General features: G+C 32.8%; 1 protein-coding gene across 1 annotated transcript in view; it reads left to right on the top strand.

Moving 5' to 3' along the window:
* LOC106642883 (ATP-binding cassette sub-family G member 1) overlaps nucleotides 1–25526 on the top strand; it is a 43982-nt gene that overhangs the window by 16869 nt on the left and 1587 nt on the right. The window contains exons 3-10 of the mRNA XM_089598576.1: nucleotides 10594–10711; nucleotides 14485–14674; nucleotides 19486–19631; nucleotides 19814–20052; nucleotides 21324–21550; nucleotides 21837–22005; nucleotides 22610–22710; nucleotides 24948–25103. Of these exons, the coding sequence (XP_089454702.1) occupies nucleotides 10594–10711; nucleotides 14485–14674; nucleotides 19486–19631; nucleotides 19814–20052; nucleotides 21324–21550; nucleotides 21837–22005; nucleotides 22610–22710; nucleotides 24948–25103 (1346 nt within the window). The remainder of the gene's footprint in view (nucleotides 1–10593; nucleotides 10712–14484; nucleotides 14675–19485; nucleotides 19632–19813; nucleotides 20053–21323; nucleotides 21551–21836; nucleotides 22006–22609; nucleotides 22711–24947; nucleotides 25104–25526) is intronic.

The raw sequence follows: 25526 nt of genomic DNA, 5'->3' as shown, positions 1-25526 counted from the left end.
ATCGCAAGATATATTAAATTATGCATTATGAATATTAAATAACGTTAAATTTCATAATAACATTGAAGTTCAATTCATCTCAAAATGAAAAAACAGCTCATATGAAACTAGATATTGTAAATTAAAAAATGTTTTTCAGTCAATATTTTTTTTCAAATTTAAATATTTCTTTGTTTTTTAACTTCATAATAAGTAAAAATTTATAATGATTGAGTAATATTTATATTAAAATTACATCTATAATAAACAGAAATAATAATGTCACAGAGTATCAACAAGTCTTTTTTTATTACATAGTATATGCCTCGTGAAATGTAAGAGTTGTAACAAAACAATGAGATCAAGATCTTGATCTTGATTCTCACATTTTTCATCTCACTCTTATAGTCATAATATATAAAAAAACTTTTGTATTATAATTTTTTGCTATTTCAGATTATTGCAAATATAATCATTTTTTTCTGTATGCAGCACATTTCTTTCTAGAAATTGTTATCTGAAAGTTAACCAAAAACTCTCTCTGATTGATTTCGTTACCTTATACATCTGTTTTTTCAGCTTTCCTCATTACATCACACCGCTGTTCTTACTGTAAACGCTTTGATTATTTGCAGCTCTTTCAATAATTACACACTTTAAAGTAAAATACGCACAATAAACTATTTTATGATTAAATTAATTTCAATCTACTACTCATACACATAGCCCCTATAAATTAAAAATAAAAATTATTTCGAAAGCTTCTTCACAATGTTTTGATAGAGTATCTTGCATTTGAGTGGTATTTCAACGCCAGCCTTAAATCTTAAGTCAGACCAGCTACCAACAGAGCCATTATGTGATAATATACATTTTAACTTTGTTTTTTTACCATATCTATATTTTGGTTTGTAAAAAGCTTTGTTTCGACTTAAATCATGACTTACTCAAACGAAGTTAAAAAAAGGAAAATAAAAAAATGATCCAAATAAGAACTTATTTACTGACGTATATTTTGGGAACTATCGTTTTCTAATTATTTTATCTTGAAATGTTAGGTTCTATACTCTTATGCCAAGATGCGATGTTTTTTTAAATACATATTTGAGATAGGACATTTTTTAAGATTTAAAGATCAGACACAGTTGTAGGGTGTCAATTACTCATTACTTAAACAGAATAATTACGAAGATATTTTATATCCAAAACAAATGTAACTGATGCGTTACTAGTTTGTCAACATATTTATAATATAAAAGCACTTGTAGCTCAAGTTTACTTTATGTCTGCTTGAATTATACGGCTGCTTTACATACATGTAGAGGGGCATGGGTATTTCGAATTCAAGCTCAGATCAATTTTGGAATCAGAGAATTTTTCATAGCTGCTCGTTGGCTAAATTTTTTCTCAATCTTCGTGACTAGTTCTGCAGCACAGAGCAACCCGAGGTTAGGCTCCACTGGCGCTTTGGGTAGGTGTATTACTATTTAAGGATGGTAGGGCAGTATTGGTCAAAGGTGGAATGAAAATGAAGGATAAAAGGGATTAGTTTTAGAAAAGGTGGGGCTAGAGATCATGGATTCATAGTGGGGTAATGGAAGGTGGGGTAAAGGGTTATTCGTTAAGGTGCGGATCAAAACCCTTCACATAAATGTAGGAGGGTGTGTCCGTACAAATCACCTTAATACTTACTCTACGAGTACGAAAAATTTGAATAAAAAAAAAAAAATTTAATAATTAAAATAATAACAACACTTTTCTAATATTTTCCTTTAGCCAATTTTTTTCTACGTCCCTGAAAACACAAAACGTGTGTACATAAAATCTAGTTTATCAAACTAGGTTTATCTGAGCTGTATCTGGCATAGGTGAACTTCGAGAAAGGTCCTTTTTTTCTCTGAATGTTCCAAAATCCTCCGTCGATTCATCTACTAAAAGTTCTTTGGTATCAAGTAACACACTGCATTTATTGGTGACACTGTTGCATTTTACTATTTCACGTGAGCGACAGTCATCATTGGGTGTGCACTGAAATTTAAAAGGAATATTAGAAAAATAACCATAGATTTATTAATAAATAAAAAAAATAATGACTTATTTGAGTATTTACTCCTTAGTCAGTTTATGTAATTTACTATTTTTTTATATTATTTTTTACAATATGGTAGATCCTCATTATAAGTAGTAATACATTTTTTACATGCTATACTGTAGCAATATGTATATAATTGTAGCAATGGCCAAAAAAGCTGCAAGTGTAAATAAAGTTATCCTCAACATCCTGACTATTGTACTTTATCTGCAATAGAGCATAACGAAAAACGGTTATTCACCAGTGATGTCCAAATAATATTTCTTTCCTTATAAATAATTGTTATTTATAAAAAAAAAAAATTCAATTTTTTTAGAAGCTACTTATACTACGTACGGAAACCACGTAAGAAGAAAAAATATTTGTAGGCATCTTTCTTATGTTCGAACTTGCAACCACCAAGATTTTAAAAGTTGAAATTTTCCAAATGTTCAATTCATTTTTCAAAGATATGTGAAAATTAATTTTTGTAGAATCTCAACTTAATTTGATACAAAAGATGAGAATTACCATCACAGTTTGTATGCTGTCAAAGCTATTTTTCACTCTAAATTCTACTAATTCAAAATTAACTAACTGTGCCTTGAATATATTGATGCTGTATTATAGGCCAGACATAATGAGCTATGACGCGTCTTTGTCTTTCCGACGGTAACTGATGTCAAAAAAAAAAAAAAAAGGTCTGAATCATTCAGTGGAAAACTACAAACATCAGTGGTCAATCTAACGCTTGGGTGCAAATTTTTTTTTTTTAATACAGCTTGATGGACTACATTATTCCATTTATCGGCTGGACATCATTTTTATTGCAATACCAAGAGAGAGGATAATCATACTTCATATGGCTCGAAAACTTGATAGGTGGTATCGATAAGATTATGATTCATTCGCTTTAATGACACGCTATTAGAGAAAAATGTAATTTAAGCTGATAACACTCATTATTTTGTCCTTCTAAGAGATTTTCAGCTATTTCTTAGTTTTATTTTAAAATAATGGGTAAACTGTATTTAAATAGTAGTATGCATATTTGTTATTGTTTCCCATAAGAAATTGAAGTGTTTCAAAAAATAGATTTGGGTAAACACAATGTTTTTTTTAGTATATACAATTTTCTATACAAAGACATGAGTTGTCACCATATGAGAGAAAAAGTCATTATTTTAATTTAATTTATAAAACTAAATAAAAACATTCGCTATGATGTATAAAAAATTATACTTAAAAAAAAAAAGTATTTTCTCATAAGTATTGGATTTAATACTTTGTCCAAAAAACATTAAATAAAAAAGTCGTATGTAATTTTCAGTGTTTATAACACTTTTATTCGTGATCATGTATTTTTCCCCCTTAATAAAACGTCCATACAGTTAAAGAAATTAATTATTATGAGAAAAGGGAGCTATTTACTGACGTAATATCTCTTTTCACAAATATTACAAAGTTTCGTTTGTTCATTAACTAGTAGGCTTTTTATTTTGTTACGTTTGTTGCTTTCCCAAAAATGGAAGGTGCAAACGAGCCTATAAATATCGTAATCAGAAATTTTTTTTAAACAGCACAGCTTACTAAAGGGCGAGATAAAAAAGATTTTTCAATAACTGTTCTTTAAATAAATCATCCAAAACAGAAAATTTCTTATAAGGAAAAAAAAAAAACGAATATTTCTCGAAAACAAGTATTGGCTTCATGGAGACTCGATAAATCAAAGTATCCATCGGTCAGACACATATATATTGTATAGAAAAATCCGACCTCTGAATAAACGGGCATGCAGACATATATATATTTGCAAGCACCAATCGTGAAAGGTCGTGCTTCGTAAGTATGGCGAAAGGTCAAGTTTGTTTGGCACGCGATTTTTTGGTGCCGATTTGATCATCGGACTGGCTGGATAGAGCAACGGCCTTGATGAGGAAAGAAACGTTAAGCGTAAAAAATGGTCGATGCATTGATCGATACCCAAATAGTATAGAATACATGGACGAGGACTGTTTAACCGAAACAACATCGTGTTTATCTCATTTTTTCCTACTGCGATCTCAGTTGCGTAGACTAATGGGTAAATACGGCATGTATGGTGTCATCAAGATTTTTGTATATTTTCCAAGCAATTTAAAAATATTTGTTCGTCTGTCGCATTTTTTGTGGGTGGTTGAAAAAATTGTCTGGAATTTTTATCGAGTTGTAATAATTTCAACAAAAACCTGTGGAAGCGTCACTATAGTCAACCAAACTTTGTGTGCATATAAAAAAAAAAGGATACGAGATTTTGATATACGTACAACTGATGATTTCCGTAGGTGATTGGTCGACGACACCAATAAAGAAGTAACAAAGTGTGTACATGTCATTATGATCAACGAAAGAGGGGTCTGTAATGCGTATGAGACTGGGCAGCAGGCAGAATTGATGATAAATCGCGTGCAGTTTATTAACCGCAGTTGTGAAAGGAAAGTAACTTTTTTGTTTCATGCATCTGCATTTCCAAAAAAAAAAAACCACAAATAAAGTGATCGGTTGGTTAAGAGGCTAAACAAATGAATAATTTAAAATATTTTATGTAATTTTTTGTTTTTTTAACTATTTTTTATTAATAAGAAAATCTATATGAATGTACAAATTTTTTCAGCAGACTGATAACAAGGAAAAAAAATCAGAACATACTGTTGTTAAGGTCAAATTAAAAAAAAATATATATATATTATGTTACCTTATAAGTATCATTAAACACTGAGTATTTCGTATTCCTTGGAATAGAACCAATACGTTTTAAAACATATGACTGAATAAAGAAACAACGAATTGAGTTTCATTGCAGCAGTTAGGAAAAATTTCTTAATTAAAAAAAAAAAAACCACCCTAGCAGCACACAACGTTTTAAAAACGCATAAAAAACGTTTCTCAACCTTAAAACGTTGCAAAAATGTTGAAAATTTTCGCTGACTTTCCAATAATTAAAAACTTTTTAACACGTTTACATTAATTTTCTTACGAATGGTAGCATTGATAGGTGTTACTATCTAAATGATAAAATCCAATCGGTAAGGTTGGGAAATTTTTATATAAATTTCCATAATATGCACATAAATAAAATACAATTTAAATGTTACTGAAAAATTATGATAAATTAGCTCCACCCTATACTTTAAGTGCTGTCCTCCAGATGATAAAATCTACGATTAGTTAGAAACATTACCTGACATTTTAAAAGTTTTCACAATTAATTTAAAACTCTATTTTACTACATTTGAATGTTGTAAAAACAATGTTTTTCCCGTTGTGTATTTTTAAGGTCAGTATATTATAGTTCTCAACACCATACGTCGCAATGCAAAAATTCCATGCAATTAATAAGCGTATAGCAAAACAGGCGCTATGAGCAAAATACTGTAAAAATCATGCACTCTATCCGGAAAAAAAAATTTTTTAAAAAATACCATCCTGATGGATGTATTACTCATCCAACGCCATTAACGGAAAGTGCGTACACAACGTCATCGATACACCACGGCAGCTCGTCGTTCCGCATAACCCGCATTCTCCCGTAAATCTTCGGCCCCGCATATATAATGAGCAACAGATCAGCGACTCTCTTGTAGTCGCGTAATTTTTTTAGAACAATCCAAACAAAATGCGATGATACATCGGCAATTCAACGAAAAAGCATCCTACGTTTGGTCCGAAAACTTATTGGGATATTTGTACGCCATTGGAACTAGTCTTGTGTCGATGGTAATATTATGTAAGTGAAAGATTTTCCTACCGAGGACTAAACGCTCGAGGTAGGAAAAAAGATTTTTCTAAAACCTTATTCAAAATTTGGTAAAATTATGCCATATGGGATCTGCTTTACAATTTAGTGTATACCCCGTGCAACTTGTACGAGTATCAAGTAAACAAGGACGTTGCGCAAAAAAATGAGTTTGAGAAGCATAGAATTTGATGAACTAGAAAAAATATTATATTGCATGAATTGCAATCGGACTTGTTTACGTAAATTATTTTTCTGACCCTCCCCAACTTTTGGACAAAAATTATTTTTTTACAAACTGAAAACTAAAATTCAAATTCGCATTTTTAATTTTCTTGATAAACCAACTGTTTTTTAATTTTTCTAGATTAAAAGGTGTAAATTACCACTTTTAATAGTATTTCAATCGATAAAGTCGGTTACATGCCTGTTTTTGGAATGGTAGGTTTCGGCTCACGCTGTTTCCAAAGGTAGAATAGACTTTAATCAGAGGAGTTCATCGATTTTACAAATAAAATAAAAAATCGTTTAAGTACTCTAAACAGTTTTTTTTGACCACTTATGAAAATTGTTGATATAACTTTATCTATTTTTGTTTATTTATTGATGAAAAAAGAAAAACTTTATGTTTCATTTCTGAATCGACTGGATTATTATGAATAGCTGATAATTATTTTCTTTTAAGCTATATTCAAATTACTGTTTCATAAATTTACATCTCGAAGAAGGGAAACAATTTTGGTTTCTAAATTTTTTACGCCCACTATGATTTATGATCTCTTAATGTAGGGCTGTTCCATAAAAATGTTTCCATTGAGACATTGATGACGAATCAATAAAAATTGTTAAACAATCGTGCGATAATAAAGGCACAGTGTAGAAACTTTCTCAACACGATGACGAGGGACACAATTTTCTGTAGTTATCCTCAGTCACTTATTGTTACAGAACTCAGCGATACAACTCGCTCGATAAGGTCATTGTTTTTCATCAGCCTGTTTACAGGGTACAATTACGAGTTTCACTGAAACATACATTGGTCATTGTTTTTGTTTTGAAAGTTCTGGTCACTGCACAGTAATTTTTTCAGTAAAACTGATACATACGCTGGATAACACTATCACTGATAGAAATAATTGTTTATGTCAAATGAATGATTCATTAACAAACATAATTATCATTGAAGACCTTGGGACACATCAGTTTCCATTCACATTGAATACGCTTTGGAGGAACAGTTTATGAGTGGCTGCTTTGCTGTAACTTGTGGACATTGACATTTTGAATAACTCAAAATTCGCAGTATCAGATGTTTCTACAACAATTTGATAAAAATTCTTCTGTTGAATCACGATTTTTTCCTATTTTCTCCCAGTTTGTCATGATTTTATTGCACTCAGATAAAATGGCACCTTATATCTCTCAAGCGACGAGATAAAATCGGAGCACCTTGAATCGTCGTTTACAATTTACGACCCTGCGTTCTTCCTGGCACTCGACGATTTAGGAAAACAAGTCAGGAGATTATTGTGTCGATTGTTAGCAATTCTTGGGTCAATAGCTGCTTCCCCCTACCCCAAAAACAAACGTATCTTTGATTAACAAATCGAGTATATTGTAACGTAACCATCACGATAATCTGATGATGGTTAAACTACCTACTCATTAAAGTTTTGCTTACAAAGCCCTTTGTCGTCGTCACTTTATGCGTCACTTTTAAGACATTTCTGTGTAGATATACGTAAAGTGCCTCTTGTGTGTACATTGATGATGTGCCTATGCTCTTTACAGACATGAATTTGTACAGATTCACTATCTGCGTCGAATTTACTGCTTATCTGGGCAAGGGCGTAAAAAAAAGGAAAAAAAAAAAAAAAATCAAGTGCAGCGAAGCACGACCCGCCACACTTGATGAAAGCCTCGCTCGAACGAAATCGAGGTTTTGTCTTTCTGTTTCATTTGCTTTCGTCTTCAACACTTGCGGCCAGTAAGCGCATGGCCTTATTTCCCTGGGTTACAGATGCGGTGGCGGTGGTCGGCGTAATAATTCCACGTACACAACGTAATAGCCACACGCCCATACTATAGACATACTCGTGAGTCTATTACGAGTTAAATTCTTCAGTAATCCAAAGATATTGTAAGGCGTTTCGTTCGTGACGTATAATATTCAAGTGTTATACTTTGTCGGTACTCTAAAATAAAAAATTGTCGTCAGTCCAAACGAACGTTTGTTTGAAAACAAATAAGATGTATTTAAATAAAAAAAAATATTTATTCAGATCAAATATTATTCATTTGTATCAGATAAACGATTTATTTATAATTTTGTACTTAATAAAGTTAACTAAACTTTTACTTTATTAAAATAAATATTTTTTGTTCCTATTCGCAATTAAATATTTATTTCTATTGAAAACAATTTTTTTTTCCAGTGTGATAAAGCCACACATTGGCATACTGGAACCTACAAGCACTGCTCGGTGATCTCGTTTTTTGAAATTTTATGTAAACAAATCGAAGCTCGTGTCTTTATTTTTCATAGATCAGCTTGTCTTCTGGCAAATTGCATTGACACGCAAATCGTACATTAGCATCCACCGCGACGACTCGGCTCCGCATAATTACACATTAAAATAAAAAAGAAAAGCTTTGACAAAAAAAAGCAACCGATTGAATGTCAAAGTGATCGAAATAAGCAAGTGCGTAGCGTAAAAACTCCACTCGACGATTAATTAACCGACGAAATAATCCCAAGACTCCTACGTACACATGATATATACATGTCATGTTTTTCCCCAGTACGCAAATCACATGTATATGCATTACAATCACGCGCGAGCCTCAATTTTTTGTTTTTCTCTTATGTTTTTTTTTGTCATCCACAGTTCTGCACCGCACACCATCCTGGAATACAAAAATTTCCTCGACACAAAGAAAACCGAGTTTCACGCATTTTTTTTCTCAGCGCCGAGTTAGTGTCCCCCCTCGCTTTGTTTATGTCTCTGAAAAGAGGCGCATGAGAACGGCGCGGGTGACTGATATCGCGTATGATTGTCACGTATGTAGATGCGCCATTGTTGCACACTATTCTCGGGAACCCGAAGAACAGCCGCGTAACTTTCCCCACGCGATAAGTACATGGGTTTTATCGGTGATGAAACATCGCCATAGCGCACTTTTGTTGTCCACTCCCGAGTACTAGTTCCGTTAGCTTCGAGGGCCGGATGAAAAAAATAGCGTGTATTATTACCATCTCATGGCTCGCAGTTGCATATCGACTCAGTTGGAGAATTTTTTTTTTGCTGAATTCAAAAATTTCTTTTCAACCAATGATAATTCACTCCAAGATTTGTCATCTCATCATAAAGTATATCTGAGTTTTAGTAATAGTCACGTGTCTACAAAATACTCGAAAGGAGTCTATTTTGTGTGCTGTACGTTGTTACAAAAACAGTTTTTTTTACCCATCGTATATAAGTACTTACGATTTTTTGCGCTCATCGTTGCAAGCTGAATGAATGTGATTTTTTGAGCAAATGCCCAAGACTTGAAACAAATTTTTTGCTTCTGGTCTGTATCGAAAGTCGAGAATCAGTTGTAATAGAAAAAATAAAGAATATGACAAATAAACTATTGATCAATATGAGTTTGGAAATTGAATTACCAAAATATACGGCACTCATATCAATCAATCGTGCCTAAAAAGTATTTAATGAAAAAATGATTTATCATTCAGAGTTAATTAAATTGCATTAGGAAAGTAACGAGTATTATTCCCCAATTATATACGTATTTAATTAATATTATTAAAATAAATTATAAACTATTTTCATTTTTAATACAAACAATAAATACAAATAAATCATCAATCACTTTTATAATTAACTGAAAAAATAGAAATTAATTATTAAATAATTTGGTATTTAATCAAAGCAATTGAAATAAAGTATCAATTAACTTTATGTTTGGTTGAAGTTGTTGAGATAAGTTATTAATTTCTTTATTTTTGATCAAAATTATAAAAATAAATTATCGATTACTTTTGTAATTCATCAAAGTATTCAAGTGAACTAAATTATAAAGTACTTAATTAAAATACAAATGTGTTTAATAGTATAATTCAAATAATTAACTGCATTAAATTGAAATTTTTTATTTCGAATGTTGTAGATGAGTTATTGTTGACTGAAATTTTTAATTTAAAACAAAATGTACAAAATATTAAATAAAAAAAAATTTTGAGTTACTTCATGAAAAAAATTTTTTTGTTTTGAATTTATCATACATTTTATTTACTGTATTGTTTCAATAACAATAATAATTAGAATATTTTATTCCACTGATGTATTTAAGTAACTTAATTAAATGGCCAAATTATTTAATTATCATACATAGGCCAAAGTGTTTGAGAAAGTTCTCAAGTACTATACCCATCTATGACAAAAAAAGCAATGCACATAACCGTTGTACTGATCATATTTCTTTCACACGAGTAACGAGCATTTGACGATCCCGAAAGCACATCCGTGTGATAATTACAATCAAACAAACACCATCCAGAACCAAAGGCGAGTCACGACTGTAATTATCATTCGTCACTCGCGAAGTCGCCTCCAGTGCCCCTCAGAGCACACGTATATATGGAACTTGTTTCTGTTGTTATCTTGCACCTATATCCCGTTATTCAACGTTATTTGATACAACTGCAAACTGCACTTGATCAGAAAAATCAACCCCTTCATCTCACAGGACTTTTTTGTTACAGGCTCGAAAATGATCCTGAGGGGTGTGAGCGGGCAATTCAGGGCTGGAGAGCTCACTGCCATACTCGGGCCCTCCGGAGCTGGCAAATCGACTCTGCTCAACGTTCTGGCTGGATACAAGTGAGTTGATCACCACCTGCGTGTATTTACATTAAATATACGGTAGGAATCGAGAACCTTAGTACATTTTTAAAATGGCACTTTTGTTTGATCGTACAATAACTCCTGCATATCTAGAAAAAGGAGGGCTCCTCATAAGCTTTTTTATATATTTTTCAAAAGAAGCAATAATTTGCCACGTTTTACGTACTTCGAGGCAGCATTTTGGTATTGATTTTTATACGAAATCACGCGATATTAGCTTAAACGTTTTCAATTGATCATATACGTGCGAGGAGTATATGTTATTCAAAGATTGAAATGCATTTTTTATAAATAAACTTCATATTCAAGTGTTTGGTTTTTGTCTTGGATGTAAAACCTTTCGAATAATATAATCATCGAATATTTAAAACAAGATGTTTTTAAAAGTATGAATTGCAAAAAAACTTTGACTGATGACTCCATTATATATAACATGCAGCTTCTGAATATAAATATGTATTCGAAGCAGTTGCCTTGAAGACAAAATAAAGATTGCTCGAGAGAAGCATGACGGTGAATCGACGGTTAGTCCTGATTTTTTGTGCCTTTAACTGGCCGATGACGTACCGGGGTCATCTAACCTGTTTCGATATCACTTTTGGTTTACAAAATAATTTAAAAAGTTGCTCTCAAGTCCGTGACTTTTGGGACTAATAAAAAAATTTTGGAATTGATTTGAATCAGCTCTGACTGCTAGGAAACCTAGAGTAAGGTTTTAAAGCCCATGGGAAAACCCAAAATCGCTCGTTTTATTTTCTTGGAAGTTACTAAAACTTATTATCGTAGTTTCTGTACCATATGATACTTGGAGCTGTTTTATTTTTTATTGTTTAAACTAGTAAACGAATGGAAGTCGGATTATCGTAGTGAAAAATAATTCTTTTATTCTCATAGGCAATGGTTGAAGTGAGTTATTAAAAAAAATCAAAAAACCATTTAAATAAGTTATTCTTTTACTACAGGACATCTTACAAAAGAAAACAGTTCAAATGTACAGATGCTCCATTTTTCTAAAATTAGCTCTTGGAAAGTTGCAATAAATTATTAGGGAAACAATCGAGCACAAGACCCACGTCAGAGAGGATCGATACGCCGCTTTCTCCCATCCCTCCGAACATGGCATACATCTATGTCCATACATATACCGTGTGCATTCCTACTCATTGTTTTTAAAAATACTCACAATACGTGTAGGTATAAAAATAAAACTCGTGCGTGAACAGATAAGCTTTATCGGTTATATCACGAGTTACGTATACCGATGCCACATGATAATTGTACGCGTTGTTATTTTCTCATACGTACATGCATACGCGTACACGTTACATCCTATCAATCACGTTACGTATAGTTACACAGTTACGAGTTGAAAGACGAGCGTAAAAACGAAGATCGATACATATTAGGTCACTCATATTGACCGGGAAAGCAATCTGTATATTACGCACTGAGTTATTCATGCACATAATACGTACTTACGTTTTCGTTGGTATAAGTGTACTTCATACGTCTACGGGACGCGTGTACATGCTCAACCTCTTTATTATGTACTATGAGTATTAAAATACTCATACGTTATTTGATTTTATTTTCTTTGCTGTAGTATAAGTGTGTAATAATACCTTGAACTTTACTATGGCTTCGCTGCGCACATTGTGACCTTCTCGGGTATCTTTAAGAAAAAAAGAAAAAAAAAAAAAAATTATGATGCCAATGACCGATTATTTGAATTTTTTTTATGTAAACGAAGCTCCATGGAGATTTTCGTGAAGAGTGCAAAACTTGCTATCAGTTTTTATATCAGATTTATAGCATTACAAAATGGGGTGTTGTTTCGTTCGTAATTTTCATAAAAGATTTCATTCTCAAGTTTTAAATGCAAATCATCACCAAATTCCAATTATACTTCACGTTATTTTTACTCTTCCATGAAGTACTACAGATTGAGCACACTTATTCCATAACTAACGGACATATCACCGTCTCGAAAGTCCATATATATATATATATATATATATATATATATATATATATATATATATATAATACAAATTTCGACTCGGGGACAAATATGTTATAAATTTTTCAGCAATTGAAAAGAAAATGTTGTTTTGAACGATGAAAAAAAATTGAAAAAGCGTCCGCGCCCAGGTCTGTACAAGCCGGTACAAACTAGAGTGACACGCTGAATTCTCACGGCTATGTAACTATGTACTTGTACAGCGGTTTGCGGAATCGATCAAAGTCCATCATATTAGTTGTTACGTCTAGAATATACACGCCTATGACGCAACTAAAGGAATAAATGCCGTAATCGCACCCGCGCAGTCATGATACGCAGAAGTGGCAAATTATCGATTTTGCAAAAAAAAACAAACAAAGAATTTGACTAGTCACGATGGTACTGCTCTTTCTCATCGCTGGCTCACTCTGGTGCCTTCTTTCTTTCGTACGGTATACCAACTCGTTGATTAGCAGAATGACCTCGACAAATGACTATGTATACATGCCCCGGAACACCCTTTTGCGCGCACTCTGTATTGAGGATTTTTTTGGTATTAACGAATGCACGTGTATTTTCATGGTGTGCGCATTAGAAAATATTTAAATAACTGTACGCTTCAGATGTTCGTACTACTTCAAGTCACAAGAATGCGAGCATGTGTCAATCACTGAGTGCGTAGTTGAAAAATCATGCTTTTTCTAATTAGTGTTTTAATGCATATGCTTTTGCTTTAGAACTACACCTATATATCGGTTTTTTGTCCATCATACAATGTTTTGACTCGAGGATCATAATTTGATGATTATATTCGGTTTTTCTCATCAATCATTTTTTCTGTAGAAAATCGATTATTAACTATAAGTAATTAATCAGCTAATACATAGATGGTGGAACGATTCGAGTACCAATAGATTAAAAAATATCTACACTATTTTTGTGATTTGAATAAATGAATAAAATATTTTCTTGTAAGTTAAAAGTTGTTTTTTCGATTTTTATAATGAGAATACAATACATACTATAAGGTAAAAATTTATAAATTCAAGAAGACGGTGAAAAATTAATAGGTCTTTCAATTATTTTTTTATTTTTTTTTTTTTCTATTAACCTTTTCTACAACCAGGCGTGAGCAAAATTTATTATTTCGTTGATTTTTAAGCACTTTAGATAAAAATTTTTTTTCATTTTGAATAAGTGCATTATTTGTTGCAGAAAACTTTTTCCTTCATCAATATTTTGCAGTATTATACCAAGAAGTAATTTTGCTCTGGCAGATACGTAAAACAAATTTTAAATACCAAAAGTTGTAGTAAAGTCCATTTGAATGCAAATATTTAAATAATTGAAAACTTTTTTTTTCTAAATTCTTTTCCTTTTAAATTGTTATGCATTACATTTGCTAAAAACAATTTGACTAAGTACTGTGTTATAAGTAGTCATTAAAAAATTATTTCTTTGTACCAATGATGCCCTACGCTAACAAATAATTGCATTTCTTAAAAAACTGAAATAATTCTTGTGCACAAGGATGTCTACATCTATAAGTTATAAAGAAAAAAGGGACTCAAAGAATACATGTACAAACTTCACTTCAACTGCATAGCGTAAATATTTCAATACATGAGAATTTCGGCAATTCTTGTCCATTTTTTGTTCCAAAAAACATAGTTCCAAAAAAAAAAAAAAAAAAAAAAAGTCCAAGTGATGTGCATCAAATTAAAATTATTAATCAACACACTTGCAGATACGAGGGAGCCGCGGGCATAATAACAGTGAACGGCCAGCCCCGCGATCTCCGGGACTTCCGCCGCAAGTCCTGCTACATCATGCAAGAGGACCTCGTCCAGCCGAAGCTCACGGTTCTCGAGGCCATGCGTTTCGCGGCTGATCTCAAGCTCGGCAACAAAGTCGCGCCCGCCGCCAGACTGGAAGTTGTAAGTCTTGGCTCACAGTCGCCCTTAATACCCTCCCTCTCTCTTACTCTTTGTCGCTTCCTTTCTTTTTTTTTTTTTTTTTTTTTTTTTTCAACACGCAATACATACTCTCTTTACATTGCGTGAGGGAAGGTAATATTGATTCTATCAAGTGGACGGTTCTAGAAAAAACATCGATTTAAACTAGAAGTGGCCTTTGGGGTACGTGCCTTGAAAAAGTGTAGCCAAATATTTGAGTCCCCTGAGTACTCCGTGTGCCCGAAAAATCTCTGTCTTTTCGGTTGTTTTAGAGCATGAAAAGAAAAAAAAAAATATATATATATTTACAAAACTTCAGTCGCTTGAGAAGAAGGGAGGGAAGCGGCGATGGCTTATATCAAACAAGGAACTAATGTAGCGTGGATGGAGCTGCTCCTCGGCAAACACATTTAAAGAGTCACTTAAAATTACGATTAACTTTTTTTCCACAGCCTATAAAACGTATTCGTGGCCAAGTTGATTTTTTTTACTAGCCGATCGTGCTATACATTAGCATTTACGAGACTCGTGCTGGGATATAAGTATACACGATCGTGGAACTCGAGTGGCACGTGTGCGTTTTTTTCCGCACGATTGCGTGGATTCATTTTCTTTCGTCTATTTAGCAACTGAAGCTATTAAAGAACTTTCATTTTTTCTTTCTTGTGTACTATAGCATTTCGTAGCATGGGTTTCCGTCTTCAAGTATTTTTTTTTGTTCCAGTAAATTTTTATTTTTCGTCAACAGGATTACAATTTTATAACGTTTTTCATAATTTTATTGGTGTTTACTGTCACCAATGAATACTAATTTTAATCATTTTTGTACTTTGGATGTTGCTTACAAATGATTGGATTATTATTACAACAAACAAACTATAACTTTTGTGAATACGAGAAACTCATTTTGCGTGTGCAGTGCGATAATGTTTGGGGCAAAATTTAGAGATTCGTATTGTGTTACAGAAATATGTAGAATATTCATCAATAATTTATTCAAAGTGTACTGTATATCCGATCACAGATATTGATTTTTATACTGTCATTAGATGTTGGTAAAATGAGCAGTAGGGCGGGATAATACGGAGAGTCGAAGGAAAAATTACTCGGATTTTTGCAAATAAAATATAAGATAAAACAAAAAAGTTAAATAACGAAAACAAAAACATAGTAAGAATAAAATAAATAAATGAGTATGAGTTTACATCCAACTTGATTGTTTATTTGATAATTTGTAGGTATTAAAGGTTTTATAATTTATTATCACAAAAGGTTAATTATTATGAATTAGCTCAGAAAATTATAAAATAAATTAAAAAAAAAAAAAAAAAAATGGTAAAAGAAAAAGTATATGATACAAATAAAAATATCTATAAAAAATGATTGAATAAATAAATTCATAGATAACATCTGACATGAGTCTCCATTAAAATTATTTATTTATTTTACAATTTTAATTAAATCAACAATAGCAATAAAACCAAAATCATACCAAGGTAAAAATAAAATCAACCAATAGCAATAATAAAATGCAATTACTACCTACTTAAACGATGCTGTCAGTTTTTCCCTAAGAAAGCAAAAATGAGGAACGCAGGGATTAACTGAGGCTGATTATCGAGGATCAATGTCTCCTGAGACAGCCAATTTTCAAAAACACATTTGTCTTCCTAACGAGCAATTCATGATATCTACGTTATAGCTAGTGGATATTTAACAATTCATCATAATGTGGGTAATTTATGGGTGCAAGTTGCAATTCTAAACATGAAATTCAGACAAAAAGTCAGAATTATTTTCAATTTAAAAAATTATCCAAAATCATTTATGAACGAAAAAACTTTTATTTTGTAGAACAACTACCTTTTACTATGAGTTCCCGTAGGTACTATACTGTCATGTACACTAAATTAAGCCCCATGTTACATGAATAATCTAGAAAAAATTACTCACATGATGTTTGATTTCTCCATGTGCTTGGTGTATACTCAACTCAACTTTTCGTTCAAAATAATTCACATTTACTGTGTTTGTATAGGAAAAAACAAAAAAAAAATCATAAAAGCTACTGAGCCAAAGGCTTTTTATCTACTGTGGAATTTTTACTGTTCTTACGATAATTTTATCTTCAGTACAGTGATTTTAATTGTTTCTCAAGTACATTTGTTGATATCAGCTAACCCAGCACATAGTCGAATGTCAACCTGAAAGACGTCTTTGGTACTTTTGCCATTAAAAATGTTTGTCAGGTAGACATTCACCGCCTATAGAAGACATCTACAAGAAATCTTTGGACAAAATATTTGTTTGTAAAAATACAAACAGCTGTAAATTGATCAGACACACGCATTTTGCAATTATTACGCTCTCATATATTATTTAAAAAAAAACAGCCACACAATATTTTTGTGTGGATATGAAACGTAGTAATTTGTGTAACTTGGCAGCTTTTCACTCATTTAGGTGGAAATTATTCCGTAGACAACATGATACTACCACCGTCATTTTTGTAGTTTTTTTTTGTTTTATTTTAATTATTATTTTTTTTAGCAAACAGTTGCACTCTGTTGCTCATCTTCCCGATGAACCAAAGGCGACCCGACCGCGTTATTCTCCAACCGACGCTTTCTCCCGATCGATCAGCTCTCTGAATCCACCGAAGAGACAGAAAAATCCTTGCTCAATTTTCTATCTTACTCACGATTGACTATAGATAATGATAATAATAATAATTGCAGTGCCGATTAGTCGCGTCGGCGAGCAATAATCGACGCAATCCAAACGACATTGGCAAACAACTCGACGGTCCTTGACTTTATCGGCAAGAGCCTGAACTTGACCTTGGCGCTTGCATTGAAAACGTCATTCACTCTATTAGCTACGAAACTCTGTTTTCATCGAATTCTCGCGTATACTTAATTGGACGGAGGACAGCTCATATTTCAAGTACATAACTAGGTGGTAGTATATTTCAGAGACGCAAGAAATCTTTGTCCTTTTTTGTTTTATGATCGTGCATTCACCGAATCCCTAAACAAAAAAACATTGCACGATCGCGTGCACCTAAATATCATTAAATGCGGCGATGGATTTTGCTTTTGAAAAGCGAGTCGGGTGTATCATCTTTCTATTGCACAATACACGTACACTTATATGTGTTTGTGCGATGCGATAATTAAAATTCCTGGCGAGTTATAGTTGTGGGCGTATACAAGTGCCGCGGGGAGGAGAATAGCCGCGTGTATTACGACAACTGTATACGGCCACTGTGTTTAGAGAGGAATTACGTAGGGATGCGGCTTGTAATTTTATTGGGACGAGCAACGTAGCAGTGCCATGGGAGTAGGTATTGCATACTTTTTGTACGATGTTTTGCAACTACGTTTTCGTGATTGCGCTGTCCTGTTGGGGAGATGGTGAGATCGAGAAGATGATGCGTTTTTGGCCCTTTGGTTACAAACGGACACTTATTAATTTGCATTTTTTTTTTTTTTTAGGTTACTTTTTATTTGACTTTTTTTGCATATTTTATTAACATTAAATGTCTTTGGATCACTTTTGTTTTATAGAAAAAGGTCAAAAAAATTTTCCTAAACCATCCTGTGATTAAGTAATCAAATTGAAAATTATAATCGTTGGAAAATAGACTGATCCTTAAGTGATATCATTACAATAATATTTCAATTAAATGCTACTGATTGAATCAAATCTCAAGTACTTCAAGTTATTATTTTCTTATACAAATAATTTTTTTGGAAAATTGAAATTAAATTGAATTTGTTATTTTTAATCGTGGCTGAAATTTAATTTTTATTATTCAGCCAAACATGATCGTAGTTTGAAGTTATTTTAATTCGAAAAAAAATTTTTTAAGTAGATTTAATTTTAATTACAGTAAAGTGCATTTTAGTATTTATTTTTGTATTAAAATAGGATAGTAAAAAGTTGTTAATTTCTTGCTCTAGCAACTTGTTGAAATTTTACAATGTTTCCTCAACTATAGCTATAATGTGACAAAAGTTATTATCTTAAATCTAGTGTATAAGTACTCTTTTTTGCTCGTTTTGTTGACAGTAAAAATCTTGAACGAAAATTTTACGTACATATTAAGCTTCCCATAAAATAATTATAACCGTAGAAAGTGTATTTATATATTTGAGTTCGAGTCAACGTTCAACGATATTCTTATATCGATAAAAATCTGTTTTTTTTGAAATTTTATTTTACAAAACTTTATCTCTATATTTTTGTTGACAATTTTATTTATATGGCCCTATTTTCATGTATGCTTTTAAGTTCCTTTGTTGTTTAAAATGATGCATTTAAGTTACCTGGTTATACATTTTTAATTGTTGCAAAAAAACAGCAAATAACATAATCACTTACATTTAAACTGAATAATTACATCTTCAATTACTTGTACTTCAAAAATTATTACTTACTTTTCCACTACCACATTAATTCATGAGAAGTACTTCAATTACAAGTAATAATTTTCATTCTAATGTAAATTAGGTGTGCCATTTATTTATTTATTTTTTTAATTGCATACTACGTAATCATGATGGTATAATAATACATATTATTATTCATAATTCAAATTATGAGTTACGTAAAAAAAATAAATGAAGATGCATTTATAACACTTATTGAAAAAAAACGAATTATATTTCATTGTACGTCTACCGCTGCTTCTCGCAATCCGATGCAATTTTTACCATTTCAAACTCCAATAATTATGAATATGAAAAGTGAGGAAAAAAACATAACGTTGCAAAACAAAAATTTCCCAGATAAGCGAAATCCTGGAAACATTGAGGCTAAACAACGCGAGGGACACGACCACAGAGCGATTATCCGGTGGCGAAAGAAAGAGGCTCTCCATAGCTCTGGAACTCGTCAACAACCCTCCGGCGATATTCCTCGACGAGCCGACGACGTAAGTACACACGGCCCACGAATTTTCGTGAACCGCAAAATTGCCAAATACGTAGCACCATCACGCGTGAGGCAACGAAAAATCTCCGTGCCTCGTGTACCACCCGCGTAAAGAGATAAAACGCGAAAGGGGATTTAAATCACGTAAAATAGGTATACAAGGGATGTAAAAATCTGTTTCAGCGGCCTTGACGAGATGTCGTCGGTGCAGTGCATCGACCTGCTGCAACGGGTGGCGCTCAACGGCCGCACGGTCATCTGCTCGATTCACACGCCGAGCGCCAGTATATTCGCCAAATTCCACAACGTCTACGTAGTGGCGGCGGGCCAGTGCGCTTACCGTGGCCCCGTGGCCGACGTCGTGCCTTTCCTCCGGCATTTGGGCATCGAGTGTCCCAAGCACTACAACCCCGCGGACTTTAGTGAGTATACATTTTTTACTGTTTTTTTTTTTTTTTTAGTGATGGCCAAGGCTTTTCTGAAGCTGAATGTCGATGGGGTTGGGTTATTGAGAAAAGTCGTTTTCCTTGTGCGAATTAACTTTGATTGTCGTATTGTCGAACTTTCTCTGCTAAATTTTTTTTTTCATTCATCTGGTGTAACTGTATATGACTTTCCAGCAAAGTTATTGGGGCTCTGAAAAAAACAGATCCCACGTATATAGTAGCTTGAATAGGTATTATTTTATTTAACACAAAAAGTTTTTAGCAATACACGGTTTCGAAAAAGTGTTATAAAAGCAGATTTTTTGCAAATTTTAATAAAATTACTTCAAGATTCTTTATTACTTTGCTTGTGAATGTGTGCTAATTTCAATATTATACCACTCGAAGGATCAAACCTAAGATGAGGGGCTGATGAAAAAAGGGTGGTAACTTTTACTGTGAAATGAACACGTGAATTTGATAATGATTGCTTACGTGATTATTATAACTCTATTTTACAACATTCATTATCATCATTGAAAACTATAATAAAAAATTATGATGTGTTGCGTAAGATTCACTCATATTTTCTCTATCGTTAGAGCATAAAATTATACTACGTAAAAATGTATCGCACGAAGTAATAATTCTTAAAAATCGAAAAGTTTTATTTTATTGCCTTAGAATGTCAACATAAAAGATTAGCTGTCGAACGATTTTTTTTATTTCTTACTTAAAATGATTTTTATGGAAGAAAACTCGTGTTGTGCAAAAAATTCAATTCTAAAGAAAAATTTATGTACTCTAAATCTACATCTACAATATTATTTTTTTTTCTTAATAATTTGTCTTAAGATTAATAATAAAAGAGTTAGGTGCTTACGAACAATTTTTTATCAAATTATATACGACTTACGTCATTTAAAACGTCAATATGACTTCATGCAAAAAAAAATCAAAGAACAAAAAGAACTCATTTTTGTAGAAATACATAACACTTCAGTCCCATTTTTTTCCTTAATAAATTTTATTTTATAAAATAAATGGGAAAAATATTTTTTTAAGTATATTTCTAAATTTGAAATAAAATATTTGAAAACTTTTTCAACAACTTTGACTTTTTTGGTATAAAGTACCCTTACATTATAGGATCGAAAAGACATTTTCACATCTTTTCTTGCACCTTGTCATATAATACAGCACAACGTACCTGAAAAAAAAAAAAAGCTAATGAACGATTTCTTCTTCCTGCGGCCGCACCACTCAAGTCCTGGAGTTATCGGCAGGCGAGTACGGACATGAACTCGTCGACAAGATGGTCCAGAAAACGGACGCGCGCTTACCACTCCTACCGATCACCAACGGCCACCAGCAACAAAAGCCAAGGCACCATCCGCCGAGGACGACAACAGCCAAAGAGGTCATCAAGATCGCCTGGTGGGAACAATTCATGGCTCTCTATCGCAGGAAAATGCTCCAGTTCTACCGTGATAGGGTAAGCCTCCGCGTGTACATCATTCGCTATGGACCTCGTTTCAAAACAACCGTGGACACTTGTATTGTTGTTGCAACGGCCGACGATTCGCGATACCGATCGATGTGTGTTACAACTCCGGCCGGCACCTATTATTTTTCGTATCGTTTTACAGATCGACTCGCGTGCGGACGAAATCGCCGCGCGCGACTAACGGTGCTCCCTCTTGTTACCGATCCCGAAATAAATACGCGGTTACCGTGTGTGTAACAACTTTACAAAGGATTGTGTGTTGTATCGTTTTCAGAATTACATGTACCTGAAAATCTCGCTCCACATATTCCTGGGCATAATCATCGGTGGGCTGTTTTTTGATATCGGTAACGATGGCTCCAAGACGCTCTTCAACTTTGGCTTCTGCTTCACTTGCCTCATCGTCTTTCTCTACATACCGATGCTGCCCGTTTTGTTACACTGTGAGTTTTTTTTTTTTTTTGCATATAATACACCTATATAGGTTTATCAAAATACTATATTCGTGCCATCCATGAATTCACAGTATATGGTTTTCGAGGAAATCGGCAGAGTTTAATTGAAGTGTACCACGTACTGGAGTGTATGCTTAGTTTTTTGAATTCATAAAACAAGCACCGAGTTAATGGCTCAAAATATACGTTTCTTTTTTTTTTTATTCGTGTAAAATGAGACTCGCATAAAGTTGTAAAGTAAAACCTATTGTTTATTATTTACTTTTTATTTCTGCATAGAAAAAATTAATATTTTGGGTTGAAATAATTTTATAAGTTGGTTTAAAAAGTTTAATTAATGGCACAAAATCAAAGCAAGTTAATTTTAAATCAAAATTGTCATCAAAAATAACGTATTAATTTCAAAAACTGCCTTTCACTGTTACCGATGAATAAAAACTTTAGTTTTATTTTATATATAACTGTTTAACATTTGTCCTGGTAATGCCTTATTAGGTATTGATACGATTTCGACTAGTAAAAATTCTTTGTATCACTGGATCACTACGCACTTGGACGTTCCTTGCACATTATTTATACCGATTTATTACAGATCCCCAGGAGGTTCAGCTAGTCAAGCGCGAGTACTTCAATCGCTGGTACGACTTGAGTCCGTATTTCTGTGCCCTCACAGTTTCCAGCATTCCGGCGCAGGTTGGTCTAACTAGCAGTTATCGCTAATTTTTTTTTTTTTTTTTTTTTTATTCAAAACTTAAGGAAGGCAATAAAATATACGGATTAGAACAAGAATTTACTCTTACACTTTAGCTGTTCTACATAAACAAATTGTCTTACATGATCAAAAAATTTATAAATCATTACATGTTAATTTTGCTAAAAATGAGTATAAAACACACTGAAAAAAGTACTTTTAATTATGTTAAAAAAAAAAATTAAAATGAATAAAAATATCTCAATCAAATTAAAAGTGCGAATATAGAAATAGATACTTCCATAGCATGCACAAAATTCCTGAATGTTGTAAAATAACCAAAAAGTTGTACCCAAAACCATGGCTTGCTTCTGTAATCGCTGCCTGCTTCAGTGCTCACACTATATTTTTAACTCTAATATATACTGGATGTACCTATAAGTGTAGAGTTCAGATATAACTGTGAGTTTTCAAACTCATCATCCGTACGTGCTGTCGCCGATGTTAGATTACCACCACTGACTACACTTGGCAACGGTCCGGAAAATCCTGTGGCCGGCACTGTCGACTCCTTCTTGCGTACCAACAATCCAACGGCGCCCTTCGTCAAAAATTCTTCTAGCTTTTCGTCATACCCTGACGATCCGTCTATTGCCGATAATTTTTTAACATCTTCTTCAACCGATGACACGACGCCAGCTAGGTTCTTCATGAAATTGTCGGTTGCTTTAATTGCAACTAAGGTTTTTAAAAGCATCCCTATCTCCTCCGGTCTCATCAGTGATGACGGCCCCACGGGGTTACCGTATCCTGTTCTAGAGATCAAAAATAGCGCTAATCCCAGTGCAATTGTTAATTTGAAAATCATGGTAGCACTACTTTGTTACTAGCTTTTTCGACTTTTAATATTTCCTGGTGACTGACAGATTTTTGGCCGAGTGCGTTCTTATATAGATGGAAAAATTAATATCATTAATGAAGTGTGTTTGCATACCTTATAGTTGACGTACTTTTAAAAAAATGTACTTACTTCTTTAATATCGCACGTACAATGATCATAAGAATTTTGAATGAGTAAAGTTTTTAGCGAAAGATATCGATGGTATTTATAAATATTATAGGAACGAGTCACTAGCAGGTTATGCCGGGACGATTATTTTGTTAGAAAGACTATCTCACCTGACTCCCCCCTCCCCCACTCCAATGTTATGACGGTATTGGACTCTGATAATGTGGCAAAATCGAGCTATGGGTATGCACTTTAATGTGATGTATCTTAAAAATTTTAATGAATCATGAAAACTATTCATTGAAACGTAAGCTCCCTTCAAAGGTATGTGTATACACATCCTCTATGTGTATTTTGTTGCGCTTGAAATTATTTTTATAATATCTAAAACTACTACGACAATGATCAATTGGATCAAAATTGTAAGCCTCTGTAAAACTCGTTTATCTTAATTTCATATATAATTGATACTTTTTACGCTGATTTGAACTCTTCGTGAACTAGATCAGTATAAGTGTAGTATTGCAGAGACTCTCGACTTTCGTAACGTCACCATATTTAAAAAAAAATTTTTTTAATTTGTATTACGTATGAGATTATGCAAAACCTAAGTATAAATTACTAATAAAATCTAAAGTGAGAATTTGCAAATCATCTAATATAATTTAGGTAAAAATACACAAAAATTGTTCTTGTTAATTTTCTTTAAGTCTGAAAGATCTCCAGAAAAGAGTTTCTAAATACGAAAAAAGAAAAAATTTATTTTCGAAGAATCGTACTTTGACATTTTTATTAACAAGTAAATCGAAAAGAGAGAATAATTTTCCATCCAAATGAAACTGAGGTCCTATAAAACGTATAGATTCTCGGTCATCCATACAGACACACATTTACTACAGTTGCACCTTATCTGCTGACATTTACGAATGAATGACGCAAAATAATTCTAAAATTTTTTCGTCATTCAAATATTATTATCAACTAAAATTTTATATCTGTATTTAACACGATCAATACTAATACATACCAAAAATCTATTCAAAGATTTCAACAAAAATGTATCTACCAAACACGCTATTGACTTGGGAGTCACTTATACGGGCCATTTGTTTTTTTTTTTAATTAAAAAAATATAAGACAGACAATCTATCATCTACAGACAACCACACATAATGCGATCTGCAAAAAAATGTACCATCATCAAAATGATTGTCGCAATTCATTTTCCAGCTGCTCCTGTGCTTCCTCTACTTGTCGATGGTCTACCCGATCACCAATCAACCGATGGAGCTCTACAGGTGCATAATGTTCATAAGCACGTGCATGGTTTGCTCTCTGATTGCTGAAAGTATGGGCTTGGCCATCGCTAGCACGCTCAGCATCGTGGTGCGTATACGCTCACTTTTTTTTCTAATCATATACCCCTGTAATTTTTTTTTTTTTGTGTAGTCATCGATGCTTTTTTTCAAGTATCGAAGCAATTTACATCGATTTTTATTATATTTTTCTCCGATTAACACACAATGTTTCAAACCAAATTTTCGTTGGTTCAATCAAATTCAACCAAATTTTTTTTCCGTGTGGATAACGTAATACCGGAAATAAGGGCTTAAGTTATTTTATTTTCGTTTTTATCGATGATAAGATACTTTTTTAATTCAAATAATATTCATAAATCCATATAAAATAGCTTTGGGTCCTCGCTTCAAATGTCGTCCAAAGGATACGAAATTTTACTCGGAAAGTAACGCATTAAGGATCATGTGATTGTTGACAAAATAGAAAAAAATAACCGATATATTCAACTTT

The sequence above is a fragment of the Copidosoma floridanum genome, unplaced genomic scaffold, assembly GCF_036245765.1.
Source record: "Copidosoma floridanum isolate Cflo_tuat_1 unplaced genomic scaffold, Cflo_Japanese_pri ptg000001l, whole genome shotgun sequence".
Taxonomy (NCBI): Eukaryota; Metazoa; Arthropoda; class Insecta; order Hymenoptera; family Encyrtidae; genus Copidosoma; species Copidosoma floridanum.
The sequence above is the reverse complement of the archived record's forward strand: the minus strand, read 5'-3'. Positions and strand labels throughout refer to the sequence as shown.